We start from the raw sequence: 20,485 nt of genomic DNA, 5'->3' as shown, positions 1-20,485 counted from the left end.
GCCAGTAATCACCTTCATATTCCTTGTGTCCACTTAGGTCCCCAGAGCATTTGTGAACCTGGTGGATCTCTCTGAGGTTGTGGCCATGCCTCGCTGGCATCAGGAGACTCAGCTCAGGTAAAAATGGATGTGAAATGGGATGAACATGTGCTGTATGCTTGCCCTGTGCCAGGCCCTACATGGGCATGCCTGACAATCTGTCCCCCAAGGGGTCCCCAAGTGTGGAGGCTGGAGAGCTTCAGTAGTACATGTGACTGACACGGTCTGGGGGTAGAAAGCCCCTTGTTAAGTACTATTTTGGGGGCCCCATTAAAGGTTTAACTGTTCAGTCAGGTTGGTGGGGCACTAGAGGCCCTCTGTCAACCAGAATGATCAGAGCATTTAGAAGCCTGTTTTAGGAAAACAACTCTAAGCCAAGAAGTATAACTTCCAGAAACCAGGTGGAAATGAATGCTGCCTAAGTGTATTTAACTTCTCACAACTTGACCTGCATATATTTCTGATAATTTTCATAGCATTTAAACTTTTGGGAATCATAGCTTAAAAATCCTGACTTGAAACCAAGCAAAGGAGTTCATGTAGAAAAAGTCAGAGCAAGGACATCTGGAGAAAGGACAGAGGACAGGACTACCAGGAAAGGAGGGTTTGAAGAGGAAGGAAGAAGAAAGGAGTGGAGAGTAGGGGAAGGGAAGGCAGGTGCAAGGAGAAGGATGGGGAGAAGACAATCATCTCCACAGCCCACAGGCTCAAAAGCCTCACACCTGGGTCCTTTCTGTCCCTAACCTTTGCTGCCTTGCTTCTATTTCTCCTAGGACCCCAGTTCCCCCCTCCCTGCCCCAAGTGACTCCCAGGCCTCACCAGCCCCGCATCCTACCCCTAGAGGCAGCCCCAGGCTCTCATTTCCCTCCTGTTTTCATCCACACAGGCCCAGACCACAGTCCTGCGGTTGCTCAGGGGAGAACTCGAAGCTGGCCACGGTTGTAATGCAGTGGTCCTATCAGGTGAGCCCACTGCTGGGGTCTGGGCTGCTGGCTCATGCCTGGGGGTGGTTGGGGAGCAAAACAGACATGCTGGGGACCAGGAGCTGAGTTTGCTCATGCTGAACTAAGAGTCGGGATCCAAAGGGAACTATTCTGTGTTCGCTTCCCCGTGACAAGTGAGCTCACATCCCTGTGTGCAATGTGGGGCCTGTGTTGATGCTCTAGTCAACATAGCGTGCGGAGCTTTGCAAACTCGTTCTGAGACACCTCTCATCATCACTCCTTCTGCCACACCTGTGGCTGGTGAGCTGGTTTTGCCCAGGTGGGGTGTACCCCAGGCTTCAGACCAAAAGAAGCCAGGGATCCCAAAGATATGTGTTTCAGCTGACAGAAGAAACACTTACAGAGCACAGAAAGCACAATGAAAGCCATGATCCTCCTCAGCAAACACTCAAAGCTCAGTCCCCACTAACCTGACTTATCACGATGACCTATGTTTAAGAAGACAGTTGCAAGTGAGCTCTGGGGGATGCTGCTTACTCTGGAAATGCCAACACTTTAAGGAAGCTCATGGCTGGGAGCACAGACCGCAGGGTGTTCGGGGCTGCCTAGCGCTTCTTAGGCTTCTAGCAAGTTCTTTGCAGGTTCCCTCCAGCATGCCTGAGGGCTGGAGGTTCAGGAGCAAAAGAGAGCTCAGTATAGGTCCTTGGTAGTCCAAAGCATGAGAGGAGAGTGACCTTCCAGAGTGTTTTCTTGGACAGCAAGCACAAAGGGTGGCTCTGTGTGAGGGGCTGCTGGGAAGCCCTCATGACGTCGGGCAGCTCTGGCTGGCCTGCACCCCTGGATATACCCTCTGCTCCGTTCTCAGGAAGCCTGGGACCACCTCCTGGCTGCCAGCAGCTTCAATGAGAAGGAGTCTTTTGCAGTGGTTTTCCAGCCTTTCTTCTATGAGGTGTCACCTCCTGTGGTGAGTGAACTGCAGGTGATGCCAATGGTGTGGGCTTGGGGAGGCCTGGACCATGCATCAGCTCTCACCTGTGGCCCTGCAGAATCCCCAGCCCAGTCTAGTTGACGGAACCTGGGACACTTAGTCTCGGGGTCAATGGCAAAATGTGCTCTTACATTTTTCAATGTAATTTCCCTAAGGGACTGCATAGCCCCAGGAAGCAGGCTCTTAGAGGCAGGGAGCCCAAGATGAAAGGCAGGAACTTAAGGCTGCATGCCTTGGCCTCCATACCTGGCTCTGGAATGGGCCAGCTGGTCACCTGGGACAAGTGGCTGAGCTTGCTGTGCCTCAGTTTGAAATCTGTAAAGTCAGAATCGCTGTTGCTATTCCCTGTCTCTGCAGTGGTTGTCAGGACCACATGAGCTAATTCACAGGAAGAACTGGGCACCTCTCAGCTGTTGTTATTATTCAGGATGGCACCTCCAAGGTTCCCAGCAATCCTCACGTCCTCTTCCACATCCATCCCTGAAGGGTCACTGGGCAGGGTCTGCCAAGATCACATGGCCCTGGGCATGGTGCCATACTTGCTCCCAGGGTCCCTGAAGCCTGAGCCCTAAGGTTGTGTCTGGGAACACTTGCTTCCTGCAGCCTCCTGGCTCCTATCCATAGAGGTCCTTGGGCCACCTCCAGAACACATCTGATGTTTAAAGCAGACAAGATCAGGGTGTGGTGGCACAGACCTGTGATCCTAGCACCTGGGAGCGGGGACAGGGGGCAATACATTCAAGGCCAGCATGAGTGACATAGTGAGTTCACTGCCAGTCAGAACTACCTAGCAAGAGAGAGAACTACCTGTCAAAAGAGAGAGAGGGAAGCAGGCATGCAAGCAGAGGGAAAGAAGAGCAGGCTTCTGGCCCCCTTCCCCATCCTGGCAGACCACACCTAGATGGCTCCCTGTTCCCTGCAGCTTTGAGACTTTGATTCTGGCAAGCCCATGACACCTGGAATAACCAGACACTTACCCTACCCCTACTGGCCCTGGCCTTTGAGACCTGAACCCACACAATGCTCCCATAAATTCTAATGATATTGATTGGAGTGGGGAACTGAGGGGCAAAAGGGAGGTGGGATGGGTCAGGACCACCTAGCTTTGTGCCAAAGAAATTGCTGGAGTGTGTAGCTGTCACACCTCTGATTAGCTCCTTTCTACCTGCTTCTCTTACAGGAAGGGTCCCCATCCCAGGACCCCACCACACTTGCCCTGAGCCTCTGGAACAACATGGTGAGTGGGGGTAGGGCCACCAAAGCAGAGGTAGGGTTGATGTCATCACAGCACCCACAGTGCCACTGTGCTGAGGAGGGGCTGTAGGACACCAAGAAGACTTCTCAGGCCTAGTGCCAGCCCATCTCTTCCTCTGGGAGCTCAGCCTCCTGGTCCCAGGGCTGGTCTATCGCTTGCCAGGCACAGGCCTACTGTTTCCTTGGAGGCAGAACCATTTCCTTGGAGTCTGTACAATACCTGCTTTGAGTGGGGCTCTTGGGCACAGGCTCATCCTCATCCCTACCCAGCTTTCTCACATACCTAGGCAGCATCATGCAGACATGGAAGTTCAAAGTAGTGCCTAGAACCTGCATGGACTTCAGAGTGGCAAAGATATGGGTTCTGATCCAAACCCTACCTCATATTTCTGTGTGGACTCAACTCCTTTCTGCAAAGCCCCAGCCACAGCTGGCCTTGACAGCACACACTTATAATCCCAGCTATTCAGGAAACCTAGGCAGGAAGATCTTAAATTCAAGGCCAGTGTGGGCAATTTAGCAAGACCTGACTTAAGTGGTTAGATGGATGGATGGGTGGATGGATGGATGGCCTGATGGCCCTGGGGATATAGCTTAGTGTGAGCCCCTGAGTTCAGCCCCCAGAACAAGACATTTGCTATCTCCCCACATCCCACACATTCAGTGTGTAACCCAGTCCTGGCCCATAGTGCAGTCTCTGCATGTGTTGGCTCTTTGTACTGCGATAATGACAGGATTCTTGGATCCTGAAGGTGCCCTGGCAATCTTAGGGATCAGTCAATGCAGGGACTGCAACACCAAGCCTTGGATCTTTCCAGAGAACCAGGCAGGGGCCTCCTTTTGCCATTTATTTTTCCCCATCCAAGCTACCCTATTTTTAGAACTCCAGTGACAAATTTGTTTTTCTTCTGTCTTAGATTATCTGTCTCAGCGGGTGTGCTGTGCTGAGAGTGTGAGCAGCCAGTACAGCAGCAAGCAGGCAGGGAGGGGACAGCCCAATGGATGAAGCACCCTGGCCTTCAGACAAGGCACTTGACTTCTTTGGGCAGGGATGGTGGTTAGTAGACTTGAGCTAGGGTGAGCTATTCCCCAGAGAAGCACTTGGTTGCTGAGCTGCTGCAAGGGGCAGAGAAAGGATATCGCACCCTCCAAGCAGGGCTGCCCTCCCACCCGCTTCTCAGGCAGAGAAGGCCATTGCTCCAGCTCAGCCAGATCTCTGTCTTCCTCCTCCTACATCACCTTTCTCCTCACTGATGACTGGCACCTGCAGTGTGTCCTGTGCTGGGAGCGGAGGAAGTACAAGAAACACTGAGTGTGGCCTCTGTCCTCGTGGAGCTGAGCTCCCGAGGTATAGCTGGGAAGGTCAGGTAACCAGAGGAACAGGCAAGCAGCCACTCAGCCAGCGAGGTGAGCCAGCTGTGCACTCGAAGGCAACATGGACCTCAAGTGAGGGGAGGAGAGGCTGTGAGGTGGGATTAGAGGTGGCTCAGAGTCTTGTTGAAGTTGAGGACTCTGGGAATAAGGGATGTGGAGAGAAGAGTGCATCAAATGTGGCAGCAGGAGTCAAAGAAGGCTGGCCTCACCCAGTGGGCATGGGAATAATAAGACCCAGAAAACAAACATTGAACTCCTGACAGAGAGTGCCTGGAGAAAGATGGGGGCAAGGCGAGGTTCCTTTCTTTTTCTATTTTCTTCCTACTGTTGATTGTCCATGCTGTTGGTGGCAGCAGTAATAATAACTACCTCTATTGGGCTGTGGAGAGACATACCAGTGCACACAGGCGGGTGTGCTGCACACCTCGCGCCTTCTAGCCTCCCTGAGGATCAGGAAGAGCAGGCACACAGAGAAGCTCAGAGGCTCCGACTAGCAAAGCCAAGGGCCTGGGGTGTGGTGAGTGCCACAAGGCACCACAGAGGAAGCGACCACTCTCTCCAGCAAACCACAGTCCTCAGCTTCCCCAGGAGTTCCTGGAGGCTCTGCAGCCCAGGAAGGGGGCAGGGAGTCCCCCAGGGCATCCCTTCCCTAGTTTTCTCTAGAACTCACAGGCCAGAATCCTGCAGCTCCTGCAGGCCAGAAACCATCCACAAGTGATCCAAGATAGGTGAGGGTGAAGAGCACAGAGCCGGAAGCCAGAAAACCGGGGTCTGGTTCCTGTCCTGTTTTGGGTTGTTTCTTCAGGCAAGTGGTGTGGTCTTTTGAGGCCTCTACATTTTCCCCTGAGATACGGGTACAATGACCTCAGTCAGCCTGAGGGCTGGTGAACAGACTAGTGAGTTGGGGCTCCTTCTCCTTGTGGGTTTAATATCATGTCCCCCTGGGACCTGGGGCAGGCAGTGCCTTTACTCCTTGATTTCTGCTGCATTAGGCTTAATTGGGGCCATTACCATGAGAGTCAGGTCCACCTGTCCTATGCTCACGGTGAGGGCTCCTCAGTGAGGAGCAGGAGGAGCAGGATTCTGGCCTGTGAGTTCTAGAGAAAACTAGGGAAGGGATGCCCTGGGGGACTCCCTGCCCCCTTCCTGGGCTGCAGAGCCTCCAGGAACTCCTGGGGAAGCTGTGGACTGTGGTTTGCTGGAGAGAGTGGTCGCTTCCTCTGTGGTGCCTTGTGGCACTCACCACACCCCAGGCCCTTGGCTTTGCGAGTCGGAGCCTCTGAGCTTCTCTGTGCACCTATTTTTCCTGACCCTCAGGGAGGAGCAGAGAGTGAACCATAGGATCTCTGTGACTATGGGGCCCAGGCCAACCCCTTGGTCCTGACTGCACCCAGAATGCACGTGTAGGGAGAGGGTTTCTGCAGCTCACAGCCGCACACAGACCTCTGCCTTCCCTGGCCCAGCCCATGACAGGTTGAGCCCTGAGGACAGAGAGGAAAAACACCTGCAGTGGTGATTGGCCTTTTGGACAGCAGGCCTAGGACTGTCCCCTGGGGCATGAGCCAGGCGTGCGGCAGAGGAGTTAGTGTTCAGCACAGAGCTCTTTCTGGTGCCCTTCTGCTGCCACCTCCGGAGTTTCTGGGAATTCTTGCACAGTGATAGTATCTAAGGGACCTACTCCTAGGGAACTCGGGTCCCAAAGGCTTTCAACAATCACTGACCCAACTTTGTCCGAACACTGCACAAAGTGCTGGGGCCATCAACTAGGATAGGGAATGTGGGAATTGCTCACTCTTGAGAAAGAATTCTCCTCCTTGGAGGACTTTTTTTTTTTTTCCTGGTAGCACTGGGGACAGAACAGAGCCTTTCTTACGCTAGGCAAGTGCTCTACCACTGGGCTATATAGGCCCCAAAAGAGGATTTTTTTGTAAAGGTCCTCCTTCATGCCTCCTATACTAGCTAATTTCACAGTGCAAGGAAATGCAAGGAGTTTAAGGGCCAGAAAAATGGAATGAAAGAGCAGTGTTCTGGCAGTAAAAAATAAATAAATAAATAAATAAATAAAAATAAAAGTAGCATGTACTCCTCTGCGCACAGCACAGGATGGTGAGGGAGAAAGGGATTCTCTGAAGTAACCAGGTCATTTTCCATCCTTGCTGAGGATACACGATTAGAGCAGATGTAAGGGAGATTAGTGGGAAACGGAAGGATGCAGAAGACTAACAGACACATTTAAGGCAAGATCTTTAATAGAAATGGATTTATTGGGGGTAAATCTGTGTCTCCTTTTTCTAAGATCTTTGAAAAATAGGCTCAGTTTCTATCCATTGGATCGGAATCATTTACATGTGTGTCTCCAAGGATTCTCTCTGGATTCTCACTGATTAAACTTTTGGAAGACTGGCGAAAAGAAGAGGGGAGTGAGGCGTGAGCACCCTTTGGGAGCTTCTCTGAGGGCCCCAGGGGCCACTCTCAGAATAAAACCGAAAGAGGCCTAGGCGAGCCAAGCTCCTCCCCACCCCGAGGCTATTGGGCTGCTGCTCCTTTTCCAGATGTGACCTTAATGACACCTCCTTATCTGCCTCTCCTTCCTTTTGGGTCAAGCCTTTCTCCTGTTGGGTAAAGGTCCTCCTGGCTCTTTGTTGGCCAGGTCACAGCTTCTGGCTCAGGTGTTGCTAGGGGATCTGAAATCCTCATGCCAAACGCAGAATCTGACTGCAGTGGGGGACCCAACCACCAGCTTCCTGCATCCCCTGTTAAAAGGAACGTGAGGACAAAGGTGCCACCAGAACCCAGACTCTGTGCTGCAAAGCTGAGACCCAAACATGAAATGTTCAAAGAGTAGAAAATATCCCATGTAAAAGAAAAATCTATATTCTCTCAAAGCCATAAGTGTTTGCTTTAATCATTTAGACATGTCGAATGAGCATAGTAAGTAACAACAAGGAAAGCCTCCACTTTCACTCAATTATTCGACTACCTTTCTTTGCCCCTTTTACCTTTGTAATCTGCTCTTTTCGCCTGCTGCTACATGTACCATGCGCCGTTGCCTATGCTGTTACTACTGTCATTTAAGCAGTTGCTTATTCCAGAGTCAGGACCACACCACCCTTTCCTAACTCCCTAGGTATCCTGGCTGGTTGTGAGTGTGGAGCCTGAGCTGTGTCCCTTGTCACCATATCTCTGTGCCCCAGTTAGAGACATGGGACTTGCTTGGCCCAGGCCCCAAACCGGCTCCACTTGCAGCTATGTCAAGTGAGTGGTAGGAGGCTCAGTTCTCCATCAGGCCTGGGTTTGTATGGACACAGGAAGTGGGCAAGATGAGCGAAAGGATGTGGGCTTCACACAAGCCACAGATCACCCCTTCCTTCCTGTCTTCCTCTCCTATCCAAGGAAATGTGATCAGAGAGCCAACTAAAAGTGGACAGCGAGAAGCAGGGCAGGAAGCCAGGATGGACACCTGGCTCCAAAGGGATTAGGGAGCTGCATGACCCACTAGAGACATGTGTTTGGATCCCGGGCACCAATGTCATAGTCTGTTGTGCTAATTGGGCCCCATCTCATTCTCTCTGTGTTCAATTTCTCCTCCAGCACGGTCAGGACTAGAAGTCCCTTCCATAGCAAAACCCCACCAATTCCTGCCGTGCACTGGCTCTCAGATTCGAGCCTCACAATCAGCAGCAGCTGACTCAGTAGGTCTGGCACAATGGCTGGCAATTTGCCTTTGCCATGAGTTTCCCATGGTGCTCAAACTGCTGGTCCAAGTACCAAACTCTAGGAATGCTGGTCGGATGTACCTTAAAGGACTGCTACCTGAGCAAGACTTGTCTATGCTAAAGGTCCCCTTCTTTTCTAGATGAAGCCAGTGGGACAGAAAGATGAGCCTTTCAGTGCAATAGAGAGAAGGCCAATGAAGTGTCCATCTCAGGTAGGAAGGGCTGGGCTGAATGGGGGGGGGATCGGGTGGTCACATGGACTTTGCTGAGAACGGTGACTGTTTCTCCAGACCTGAGCACCCTTTTGCATACAGGGCTGCCCTAAGGCTGATATCTAAGGGCTAGAGGAACCATTCTAGCAACTCAGAGTCCTCCCTCACCTGTGGGAAGCACAGGACCAAAGCCAAGCTCCCGTGGTCCCAAACAATGGTCCAACCCACCTTCTCTTACTCTAGGCCTCAAAAGCCATTCCACTGCTTCCTTTACCTCAGAGTGGAGACAGGAAGGAATGCATATTTAAGTGGTCTTGAAGGTAGCTCATTTGAGTTGTGTCTTAAATCTGTGGCTAATATATAATAGATACATAATTAATGTTGTCAAATAAATGAATGAGAAAAATAGCTAAATATAAATGAATTACTTCTATCACTTAATGCCAACCAAAGTATTTGCCTTACTATACAATAAGAAGTATGTAACCCATCCTGTTTCCCTCTACTTTGGCAGCCCCAAAGCTTAAAATTAAGTCCCTGTCTCACTCAATACTTCGCCTGGTAGCACACAATCTTCCAGGTAGAAAAAGCCAGACACTGACTTGCATATGGGACATTTCAAAGCTGAACGGCAGCCCAGGGAAGAGAGGCCCAAAATAGCTTGGTCCTCACTCAGGGAAGGATGGGAATGTTCAGAGTCAGCCAGAAGCACTGCGGGACACAGACCTCTGATTACTCAGGAATGCAGATTCCTGGAGCACGGTTTCAACACATTGCCTTTCTCCACAGGAGAGCCCCTATCTGTTCACCTACAGGAACAGCAACTATCAGTCCAGACTGCTAAAACCCCAGAGGCAGCCCCAGGTAAGAAGAGGTCTTTTGTGACTGCCAAATACTCAGGGGCCACTCCCTGATGCTGACTCTTGGGAAACTTCCATGTGTGCCCCTGGGAGAGCTATAGGCCTTTGAAATTCAGTCAGGGCTGGCCGGGGGAGGGGAGGGAAGGAGTGTGTGACCTGTCTGTGGTGCCTAGAAGCAGATCTTCCTACAATAGCACCCAAGAACAACCTGAGCCACCAGCTTCTATGGCATTGTGGGCTTAGGGTGTCTGTTCCTAATCCATTGGGACTCTCAGGCCATATCAGATCTGTAACAGATTTATCAGAATTGATCCAAGTCCTTAACCTGAAGACAATGTTAGGAAAATCAGTTCTCCAATTTTCCTAATGTCATGAACTCTGGAACCACAAAGTACAGAAACCAAAAAGCCTTCGAAGTTCTTATACTTGCTCCTATCTTTCCTGTGGTTTATCTCAGTGTCACTGTGGATACTTCCTGCTGAGATTAGATAGGGAACACTGCTCCTCCCGGGATCTGACAATCACTTTAAGGTTGATGTCTTTGTTCTCAGGGAACTGGAGACCTAGGGGGTTGTGTAGGACTTGGTTCTAATCCTTACCTCTGCATTTTATGAAGGACAATGACATTTATCCCAGTGGTAGAGGCCAAGTTAGTGGCCTGGGCTCCCACCCTGAGAGATGCAGTGTGAAAAACTCTTGATTTACAAACCTGTCCCAAACTTTCTAATTTCATACCAGTAAGGACACCTCCAGAGAGCAGTGGCATAGTGAATAAGAAAACTGGCCCTGGATTCAAATCCAGACCCTTCTTACTGACTCTGAGTTATTCACTAAGGTACTTATCTTCCTCATTCCTTGGTTTTTAACCTGGGAAATAGTGACATTAATAGTTCTATTAAATAAAGTTGCAATGAGCTAATAAATAGAATTGTATCTGGCATGCCACGAGTACATTGTAAGAATTGGTGTTATCATCCAATAAGAAGGAGTGATCAATTTCTTTTGTGTATAGTTATTAGCATCTGCTGTGTACTTCTAGAATGCAAGCTCAAGGCAAAAGTCAGGGTCAGTGCCTATAACTATGTGTTGAATGAATAAATGGATGGCAGGATGGATTCCAGGCAGAGGGAGTAAATCAAATGAAATACATTTCTTGTCCCAAGCAATTCAGATAAGGCAACCAATAATTATACCACAGTGTATTGAGTACCATAATTAAAGCTTTCATGAGGTATTCTGGGAACACAGAAAAAAAAGAAGGCTTTCCTAAGGGTGCCCATGACCTCTGCCTTGATGACTAAGGGTGAGCCAAGGGGATGGAAGGATAAGAAAATTGAAGGAAAAAAGGGAGAGTAGGGCTTAGTGTGTGGACAGAGACACAGAGGTGGGGGGGGGGCTGAGGGGACTTTGGTCAGGGTCTAAGAGTTTGGAGACCTGTTAGGCCATGTGTGGGAGAATGGACTTTGGGTTGACATTGATACAGAGGAGTAATTTATTTGTTCAACCCACAAGTATTTCTTGAGCATGTATTATGCTAGGTACCATTCTAGGCTCTGTAAAAACACAGACGATAGTAACAGAGACCAAAATGTTTGGCTGCACCGAGGACTTGGGATGGGAATGCCATAGCTACATCCTGTTGGGAGAGGCCACTCTGAATTGACCAGAAAGTGCGAGCGGACCCACAGACAGGGTGGTGATATCGGTGAGGGCCACCATGTTCCAGGCCAGAAAGAGCAAAGTTCTGCATTTGGGCTAGGAAAGAGGCCCTGGAGAGGAGGGGACAGACCAGGGAGCAACTGGACAGGACATTGTGAACGATGGGGTGCTAGGGCTGAGGGAGGGGGAGAAAGTTTTAAAACATCAAAGATTTTTTATTTTCAGTGATTTTTTTCCAACATAGAGAGTCACTTCTCAGCCAGTTTCCAATTTAGAAAGATCCATTTTTTTCTTATTTCTCTTATTTGCCCTTCTTATTTCATTTCAGATGAGAGAAGGCACAGAAATCAGATGTCCTGACAAGGACCCTTCCGACTCCATTCCCACCTCAGGTACCCACTTGCGCTCAGTGATTTTTAAACTCAATGGAAGCCTGAAATCACCCCAGGCAGAACAATCTTAAGCTGGTGAGGGATCTCCACACAATCTGAAACACTCCAGAGGTATTTTTCAAGGACAGTAGAACTAGCTCTGCATGTGTATTGAGGTTGTGCTTGTATATGATTATTCTGTAGAGAAACTATAAGATAATTAACAGAAAGCATTTGAGTACTGACCCAGTATTAGGCCATACTCTGCTTGATGCTAGCTGAATGGACTGATGTCACTGTCCCTGCCTTGAGGACTTGAGGGCTGAGTTTGTTCCTCAAAAGAAGCGAAACTGCCTTCAAACACAAGGCAGAATAGCCAGTCTATAATCTCCACCCAGGTATGTGCAGGATGAGCTCAAAGCTCCGCAAAACAGAAAAATGCGCCATCTGTGCATCTCAGTCCCCTTGGCATTTCTAAAATGTCTGTTTTGAAGGAGAGTCATGGAATTCTGGGCTAGCGCATTTTCCAAAGACAGACTGCCTGCGGGCGGCCCCTTTCCTCCAGGCAAGGTTGCCTGGGAGTGCTGGCCCATGTGCTTATGGCCTGTGTGCCTGTGCAGAGCCATGGGGGACTCATATGGTGACCCACAGAGCTCACGGCATTAGCACCACAGTGTCAGGGATAGAGGTCCCCTTGCTTGGTCCTGGAGGGTGACTGGATTATGTTCGTCCCTAGAGAATTGTTGAGTGCCTCCTGTGCACCTTCCAAGAGTTCGTACTCCAGTTGATCTATTACTGTTCACAGCCTCAAGCTTATTATTTAAAAAAGTAGAAAGTTAAGTTTAAAGCTGTCACATTGCCTACATGGGTGAAAAGTCTTTGCAGTCCGAATGTGTTCTTGTACTATGAGTAGAGTAAGCAAATTGCCCTGGTGAGCTTGCCTCTCACACATCTCTTACCTTTGCACACTTACCTTTGTATTTAAATTAAAACTTTCTCGCCCAAACCTTGATCTGTAACTGCTGCTGGTTCTAAGCTGTAGTAAAGGAATTATGATTGCATTTGATCTGTTTTCTGTGGCTATCATAGAATACCTAAAGCTGGGGAGCTGAAAAGAAACGAGCTCTATTTAGCTTGCAGCTTGGGAGGCTGAATGTCCAACATCAGGTGACATCCCTCTTGCCTGGGTTACAACATGGTAGAGGGGAATTTGCCTTGTGTGGATGAGGCTAGGTTTGTGGATTGGTCTGTTTATAATGACTTCTGCTGAGGTCTAACTCACTTTGGGAGACCAACATGAATCCCTTCCAAGGGCAGTGCCCCTGCTGATCTAATTACCTTGCCCCAAGCTCCCTCTCTTCAGAGATCTACTGCCTTGATGAGAAGCAAGTCTCAGCACTTGCACCATGGGGGGCAAAGAACATCTAAGCCACAGAAGTGATAAAGATCTTACAGTTGCATGCATTTTAGTCTTTAGACTTCTTGCCCCTTGCTTCATTTGTACGGGTTAGTGTGCCAGCTGGACTTTAATAGCAGAAATAGATGATCAGCTTCATATGTAGGTCTTCCTGAGTAAAATCTCTTACTCAAATATATAGTCATAGATATATGTGTATATAGATGCACATATATCTATGACTTATTGAGATAGAGACAGATAGATTATCAATCTGAATGTTTTAATAGCTGTACTGTTTATAGTGAAATAATATCTATTTCTTTTTAATCTTATCACTCTGGAAAGATGATCATAAAGCATTTTGCAGTCTATGTAGATTATATTTCTGTCATGACAACAAGTCAATTAGAACATATCTCAACATCTAAAAACTAGATAAAAGGTGAATCTCTTATTTATTCCATGACCTGATGATTATTGTGTTTATTGGCACTTGAAGATATAAGAGAGAGAAATCTCAAGGCCTTGGAAGCTCAGATACCTTGGTGATAGGAGTTGTTTTGAGTAAACAGTGTGTGGACAGGTGGCATGGAACTAAAACATTCATGGTTTCTAGCCAGGGACAGACTCATCAACAAATGTTGGCCTAACGCTGTCTCCTCTGCAAAGGTGCCCCAGCCAAATGGATGATAATGAAAAACATATGTCATTAATGTGTCATTGCTCTATAATTAAGGGTTTTAACCATACCTGTGGCTGTCGATATCAAAAATCTTACTATACAGGACCACATGATTATTTTCTCTTAATAACTCTCACGAGTTCTTTCCCTCTCCTAGATATTTTTCTCAGTTACTCTTCTCTCATTGCTGGGACAAATACCCAACACCCAAAATGAAGGCAGGAAAGGTTTATTTAGCTCACAGTTCCTGGAGGTTTTAGTCCATACTCAGCTGGCTCCAAGGCAGAGCAGCACGTGGCAGAGGGCAACCTTCCATGGTGGTGGTAAACAGCAAGAGAACAAATGGAGGCGTAGCAGCAGCCATGGCTACAGAGAGAGAGTCTGTCTCTCTTATATTGCATTCAGGCTATTGCCCCAGGCTGGGGAAGGTACACATACCCATAATCCCAATGGTACTAAAACCCATAATTCCTGTGGATCATGAGTTAGTCTCAAACTCTAGAAGTCCCCACCCCATGATTGCATGATGCTTTGGGGGGACAACTAGACACAAATCATAACAATATCATATTTGCAATTTCCAATCAAAATGAAAACACTTGATGTGCATAAAAGCTGATCGTTTCACTTTATGCCTGGTAGGAGTAGCACATGGTAGGAGTCTGATAAATGTTTGGTGAATGTCTGAATTATGACCCTGTACATTTCCAATCTATCAAATCACATCTAAGAGTTGAAACAGATCTTAAATATCATCCAAACAAAATGTCTTCCATTAAAATAATTTTTCACTAAAAAACCTACCCTATAAAATAACTATTTCACCCTCAGAATCATTTCCAAAAACCTTTGTAGTCCTCTTTTCCAGTGTTTCCCTCAACCCACAGATCCAAGGATCTAAACATCCCTGAGACTGACATTTCTAAGTAAGTGGCTACCTATCATCCCAGGCCATCTCTCTGCAGCCCAGGGGGCCTCGTTCTTATCAGACTTCTAAGCTCATGAGTAATGAGCCTGCTCCACTGTCCTGTAAGCCTTGGGGATGATGTGGAGAGAGCTACTATATTTAATTCATTTCATAGCCCATTGCCATTTGGTGGCTAATAAAACACAAAACCTTATATGGTCAGTGCACATGTGCAGCTAGCTGGGTGCTAGCTCTTGTAGGCCTCACAACTTTGAAAACACTTGCACCAATATTTTATGTTACTAGTGGGTATCTCACAGAGTCCAGATGACTAAGGAAAAAAAACCCATATGCTGGGCTGAGTGGCTGACTTAGGGTTTTCCAGTGAGAAAAGCAATAGCTTTGTCAAAACAGTGGTGATCAGGAGAGGGGAGGTGGCACCTGGGCCCTTGCTGAAGTCGGCTGTCTTGAAATGAAGTCACTAATTCCACACAAAGGGAAAAACTCACAAAATTCCTGATTTTGAAAACAGGAATCCACAAAGCTAATTATATGCTACTGTTACCAATAGTATAAGCCAGAATGGTTTGTTCATTTATGGTGAGTCATGCATTTCCAGCTAAGTTTCCAATGTCATTTATTTGATCCATTTAACTAAATTGTGACCTTTTAAAAGCTAATATAAATATCTCCACATTAAACCAGACGGCATGGCATAGAGTGGCTATAACCCCGGCTCTCTAGAAAGTTGAAGCAGGGAACACAAGCTGGGCCACTTAGCAATTTAATGAGAATCTTTCTTCTTTAAAAAAGGTTAGAGATGTAGCTCAGCATGAGGTCCAGGGCTTAATCCCCACTATCATAATAAATAAACCCATGTTAATTACTGGGAGATTGTTCTAGCAATTTTGCCCCATTGGAAGCCAGGAATACAATGTTCAGTATAGAACCTAAAGTTGTTTCTATGGTCACCACTTGTCCCTGTGTCTTGTGATTTGACCTAACCTGCCATCAGGAAGGAATGATGCCCTATGGGAAATAATAGCCCGCTTGTCCCCACATACAACCAGCTCATCGAGCAAGTACAAATTCATCCCCGAGACACTTATTTGTCTCTTTCCCTAAAGTATGGTTTTTATCACTTAAAGCTCTAAGAGCTAATATAAAGTCTTCCCACCAACCACATAGCCTTTATTCCAAATTAACACTTCTATTATATTTTAATTGACATGCAGTTGTACATACATTGGGTGTACAGTATGGTATTTCGATGCATCTAGATGATTGTAATGGTCAACCAGAAGTAATTGACATATCCATCATTTTAGACCCATGTCACTTTGTGACAATAACACATTTCTTGAGGTCCTACTAGGTACAAAGCATATATTGATCTATATAAGCTCATACCCAAGGCTCCAAGGGCAGAAACAAGGTTCCAGTCCTGTGGCAGCAAGTTGCCGTCATTGTGGAAGTGTTTTCATAAGCCCTTAAGACCAGAGAGCAAGCAGGTTGGGCCTCACCAGCTGACGATTGAAAACGCTGGGTTTTCCCATTGCAGTCCCAGATGGTTTAAATTGTTTGGGTTACATAAGACAGAATAGGAGTGTGCCAAACATTTCTCCTGGAATTAGCTTTTAGAATATGGGGAGTGTTTCCCCATTCCATGCTCAAGGGCACAGAGGTACTCCATGTTGGAGATACTTCATCAGCACTCACTCAGATGGCCTTTAGATAAGAGGCTCCTTCCATAAGAATCTTGTCAGTTAATGATACGTTTATCAACTTCTTTCAAGGTAGTGGACAGTATGTACCAGATAATACTTAGCTAATCAAGCTCCCCAAGTTTAATCTTATCTCTAAATAGTTCTTTTGCTAAAGAAAGTGATTGCTAAAGTTCTTTGCTATATGAGGTAAGATAGAAAAATCCAACGACTGCATTCCATGAATCCTCCTCCAGTTACTCCCTTCTGCGTGAAGACACATAGCCTAGCTTCTCGCCACTTCCTGAAGGGTTCCACAAGTCCTCTTTTTGGGAGTGTTTTTAATTTTGTTGTGTGGCAATGAGTTGGACAAAACATTCACCTTTTGGGACCACTTTGACTTTGGGGAAGAGCCAAAAGTTGCGTGGTGCAAATCCAGCAAAATCTGCTGGATGAGCATACGCAGTGCTTCTTCCAACCTGCCTTCCTGCTGGTGGCGCTCAGCAGCAGCATTCTCTGGGTTTGACATCACACCTCACAAAGAGGACTTCACAACAGAGGGCTTCCAGAGATGCTTCAGAAATTGGCAAGCATGATGGGATAGGTATGTATGAGGCAAGGAAAATTATTTTGAGGGAAACTAATAGTAACAATAGTAACTAGTAGTAACATTTTTTTCTATTTAAACACACACATTTTGATCATCCTTTGTACTTCTTAAGCTGTGTCTTTGTCATATCCAATAGCATCAATGAATCTCAAACCAAGATCTGCAGAATATTAGATCAATGCAGTGCACTTGACCTCTAACTTAGCAGTGAGATCTGGGTAAGCCAACCTTTCTCACCCGCACTTGTTTTATACCACTTCTTATCTTTTGCTGAGAACCCATTGGAACATCAAACTGGAAAACTCCTCTTGCAGAAAGGGCCTAATTTACACATGCATTCACTGTTATGGTTTAGATCTAAAATGTCCCCCAAATGTTTGTGTGGGGACAGGGGGTTGGATCATGGGAGTGGATACATTCATTGATGAGTTGGGTAGTGAAATGTGCTATTGGGAGGTGGAGACCTGGGTGAAGAGGGTCCCTAGCAGTGTGACCCCTCCCCTCTGTTCCTGGCCCCTCCCCTCTCCCCCTCTCCTCCCCCCTCTTCCCCTTTGCGCCTCCTTCCTGGTCTCCATGGATTGAGCACCTTTTCCTCTGTCATGCTCCTTTGCTGGCCTGGTCTTGCCTTGGAGACAGCCATCCATGGGCTAAAAACTTGAGCCCAAACAAACCTGTCCTCCTCTGAGCTGTGGGTGTGGGGTACCATGCCCCAGGGTTGGAAAAGTGGCTCACGCATACACAGAGAGATAGATATAGATATGTGTGCATGCACATTTGTTTCTGTCCTTTCCAGCCCAAATACAGGAGGCAGGAATGTCAGTTTCAGCTACCTTTTTTTTTTCCTTTAGAAAACTGTAATAATAAAGCTTTTGAAGCAAATCTGCCAGCTCTTCCACATTTTACCAGCCCTGAAGATTTCCCTTAACCTTTGCATGCCAGCTAGTGTTCAGAGAATTCACTCTATTATGGCAGTAAAAATGTAGTGATTGACTATCATCATTGGGAGCTAAAATAAGCCCCTCTGGAGTGCACGGGAGGGGTGTCATTTTCCACTTTTGTTTCCTTTTTTACCCATAGCCTGATTTCTTGCAGAAGGGGTCATTTTCACATCCTCATGCTTAGCCCTATAAACGTGTGCTAATGTGCGCAGCTGGCTTTGTGATTTGATATTGTTCTTCTAACCACATAGCGTAGTTGTAGCAGGCTGAGAAGGGCCATCGGTCTATGATCACGTGTGTGTGTGTGTGTGTGTGTGTGTGCATAGTGCAAGGCCTGGTGGGTGATGGGAGGACTCAGAGGATAAACGTACATCTCATGGCTCCCAAATCTAAAGAGGCAAAGCTACAAGCACACCATCAGACTTGGCAAGGGCAGTCCACTTAGTGGCTCTAGGTTTCTCATCTACAAGGGCACAAACAGACTGCAACCACAGCTTTAGAATAAAACAGTGTCTGTATTAGTAAGTTCTCAAAATGTGGTACCCAGACTGACCTGACAGCATTAGCAAGAACAAGAAATTTATTAGACACACAAATTCATGGACCTACCTTAGACCTACTGAGTCAGAAATCAGCCATCTGTGCTTCAACAAACTCTCCAGCAAGCAAACGCATGATCAAGTTTGAGGATGACTGTCTCTATATCTTATATACATATATTCATAACTAAGTACACATCATTTTGTATCCTTTTGTAGAAAGTGGTAGGGACCTTTTCAATGGATCTGATGCTCAGTGGGGGTGGTAGATTGCCCTCTGCAGGCCTCATGGAGAGACGTGGCAAGAGGACCTACAGATCCCTCTGAGCACCTTTTCCACCAGGCGTCATGTGGCTTCCTATGCATCTAAGAGTACTAGTCAACCGTGATTTGGATGTTGCAGAATTGCGCCGAACATATCTTCTGTGACTCACTTCAGATGTTATAGGTTGTCTTGGCAAAGAAAGCCATCAAGAAGGCATCCTGAAGACAGATTTGTTTGTCCATCTTAAGCAGTAGCCCCCTGTAAGGATGGGCTTCTTTCTCCTGGCTGGCCACTTCCTAAAGAAAACTGTGCACTAAGCTTCCTCCAAGGCAGGACAGCTATTTTAACAATTTAGTGTACAACATTACACCATTAAGGACAACAGAAGGCACATGTGGGAACCATGGCAACGTCAGGGTAGCCATGCAATGGGAAGTAAGTTCATGGCTTGAGGGCCTGAACTGTACATTGGCCTGAAGCATTGTAGGTGTGATGCTCAAAATTCACTTGGATTTATGTTGACATATTTATACTGTAAAAGGGAGAGGTATAGGGCTAGGACATGCATGTAACTACATAGAGAGAAACTGTCATGCTAGTCTCCAGACTTCTTAGCCAGGCATGCAGTGATTTTTGTCATTGCTGACAATGTTATCCTCCTCCACACAGCCTCCCCTTAAGCCAGAATGTACAACTAGATGTGCTGGATAGACTCTGTACACTTTATTAGACTACATCTGTCCTGTTCTCTGTCCATCACCTGCCTTCCCTTTCCCCTCCCCCTCCTTCCCTCACCATTTCCTGGGACCTAATTCAAATGCCACTTTCTCCATGAGGTCTGTTCTAACACTTCCTCTTCCACACGCCAACGGGCCTCATCCTTCTAGCTCTAGATGGTCCATCACTTTGTTCCTCTAGCAGTGCTTGTTGGGCTATGAATAGTTATAACTAGGGACACTTCTCCTTATCTGGTCTCCTTAGCCAGTGGGTTTCCAAAAGACCTATCCATATCTGGTCACTATCTCTTAAGCACCAGCCACTGCTGGTGCAACTAGCTAGCCATGTGACAAACACATGGATAGCTGCTAGGTATTCGATGTGTTTGGCATATGGCTAGCTAGTTGCTTAGCCATATCACAGTATGTGTTCAAGAGTTTAAAAAAAAATTAGAAGCAGGATGTGGAAAACAATTTGGTGGTTCTTCAAAAAGTTAAGCCTAGGATTATCATAAGACTTGCTAATTCTTGCTAATTCTCAGGTACATACCCCAAATAATTGGAAGTAGGGGTCTGAATGAGTAGTTGTATATAAATGCTCATGGTATCAAAGGTTGGAAACTATATGCATGCCCATCAACAGATAAATGGATAAAAAAAAAAAGATAAATGGATAAAAATGTGACGGATCCATTCATAGTGCCATACTATTCAACTAAATGAAGGAGATTTTGGTATATGCTCTAGCCTAGATGAACTTTGAAAGTATTATGCAAATAGAAGGAGCCATACAGAAAAGTATGTGCTCTATTTAGATAAAATATACATGTTTAAGTGCCTGCTGACACAAAGCAGTCAGGCTCAGGATGCTGTGGTTCGATCCCCTCATCCTCAAGCCAAACCAGACCTGCCCTGAAGGCATGCTGAGTGGTGCTCCCCCACCAAAAAAAATCCTTATATAAAATATACAGAATGAGTAAATCCATGGAGACAGGAGGTAATAATCTGGGGCAGAGGAGATGTGAAGTGATTGCTTAATGAGCATAGAGTCTCCTTTTGGGAGCAATGAATATGTTGAGGACCAGACAGGGTTGATGGTGGTACCACATGTGATTTCACCAAGTGCCACTGAATTATTTACCCTAAATTATTTATGTTATGTTATGCAACTTTTACCTTAGTTATACATTTCATTGTCTGTAAGAATATTTCCCTTTTCACTTTGGAGAAACTGAGCTGATCCTTTACAGGATGATGCAACATTTTATCCCAAAGATCGCCAGATCCTAGCGTAGATTAAGTATTGGTG

The 20,485-nt window shown here is 46.8% G+C and overlaps 1 protein-coding gene across 1 annotated transcript in view; it reads left to right on the top strand.

Moving 5' to 3' along the window:
• Plb1 (phospholipase B1) overlaps positions 1-20,485 on the top strand; it is a 97,854-nt gene that overhangs the window by 10,127 nt on the left and 67,242 nt on the right. Inside the window, exons 6-12 of the mRNA XM_023711025.1 lie at positions 38-117; positions 926-1,001; positions 1,849-1,947; positions 3,152-3,208; positions 8,456-8,527; positions 9,317-9,391; positions 11,375-11,438. Coding sequence (XP_023566793.1) covers positions 38-117; positions 926-1,001; positions 1,849-1,947; positions 3,152-3,208; positions 8,456-8,527; positions 9,317-9,391; positions 11,375-11,438 — 523 coding nt within the window. The remainder of the gene's footprint in view (positions 1-37; positions 118-925; positions 1,002-1,848; positions 1,948-3,151; positions 3,209-8,455; positions 8,528-9,316; positions 9,392-11,374; positions 11,439-20,485) is intronic.

Source organism: Octodon degus, unplaced genomic scaffold (assembly GCF_000260255.1).
Source record: "Octodon degus isolate 3935 unplaced genomic scaffold, OctDeg1.0 scaffold00019, whole genome shotgun sequence".
Lineage (NCBI taxonomy): Eukaryota > Metazoa > Chordata > Mammalia > Rodentia > Octodontidae > Octodon > Octodon degus.
This window is presented reverse-complemented; position numbering and strand designations above follow the sequence as displayed.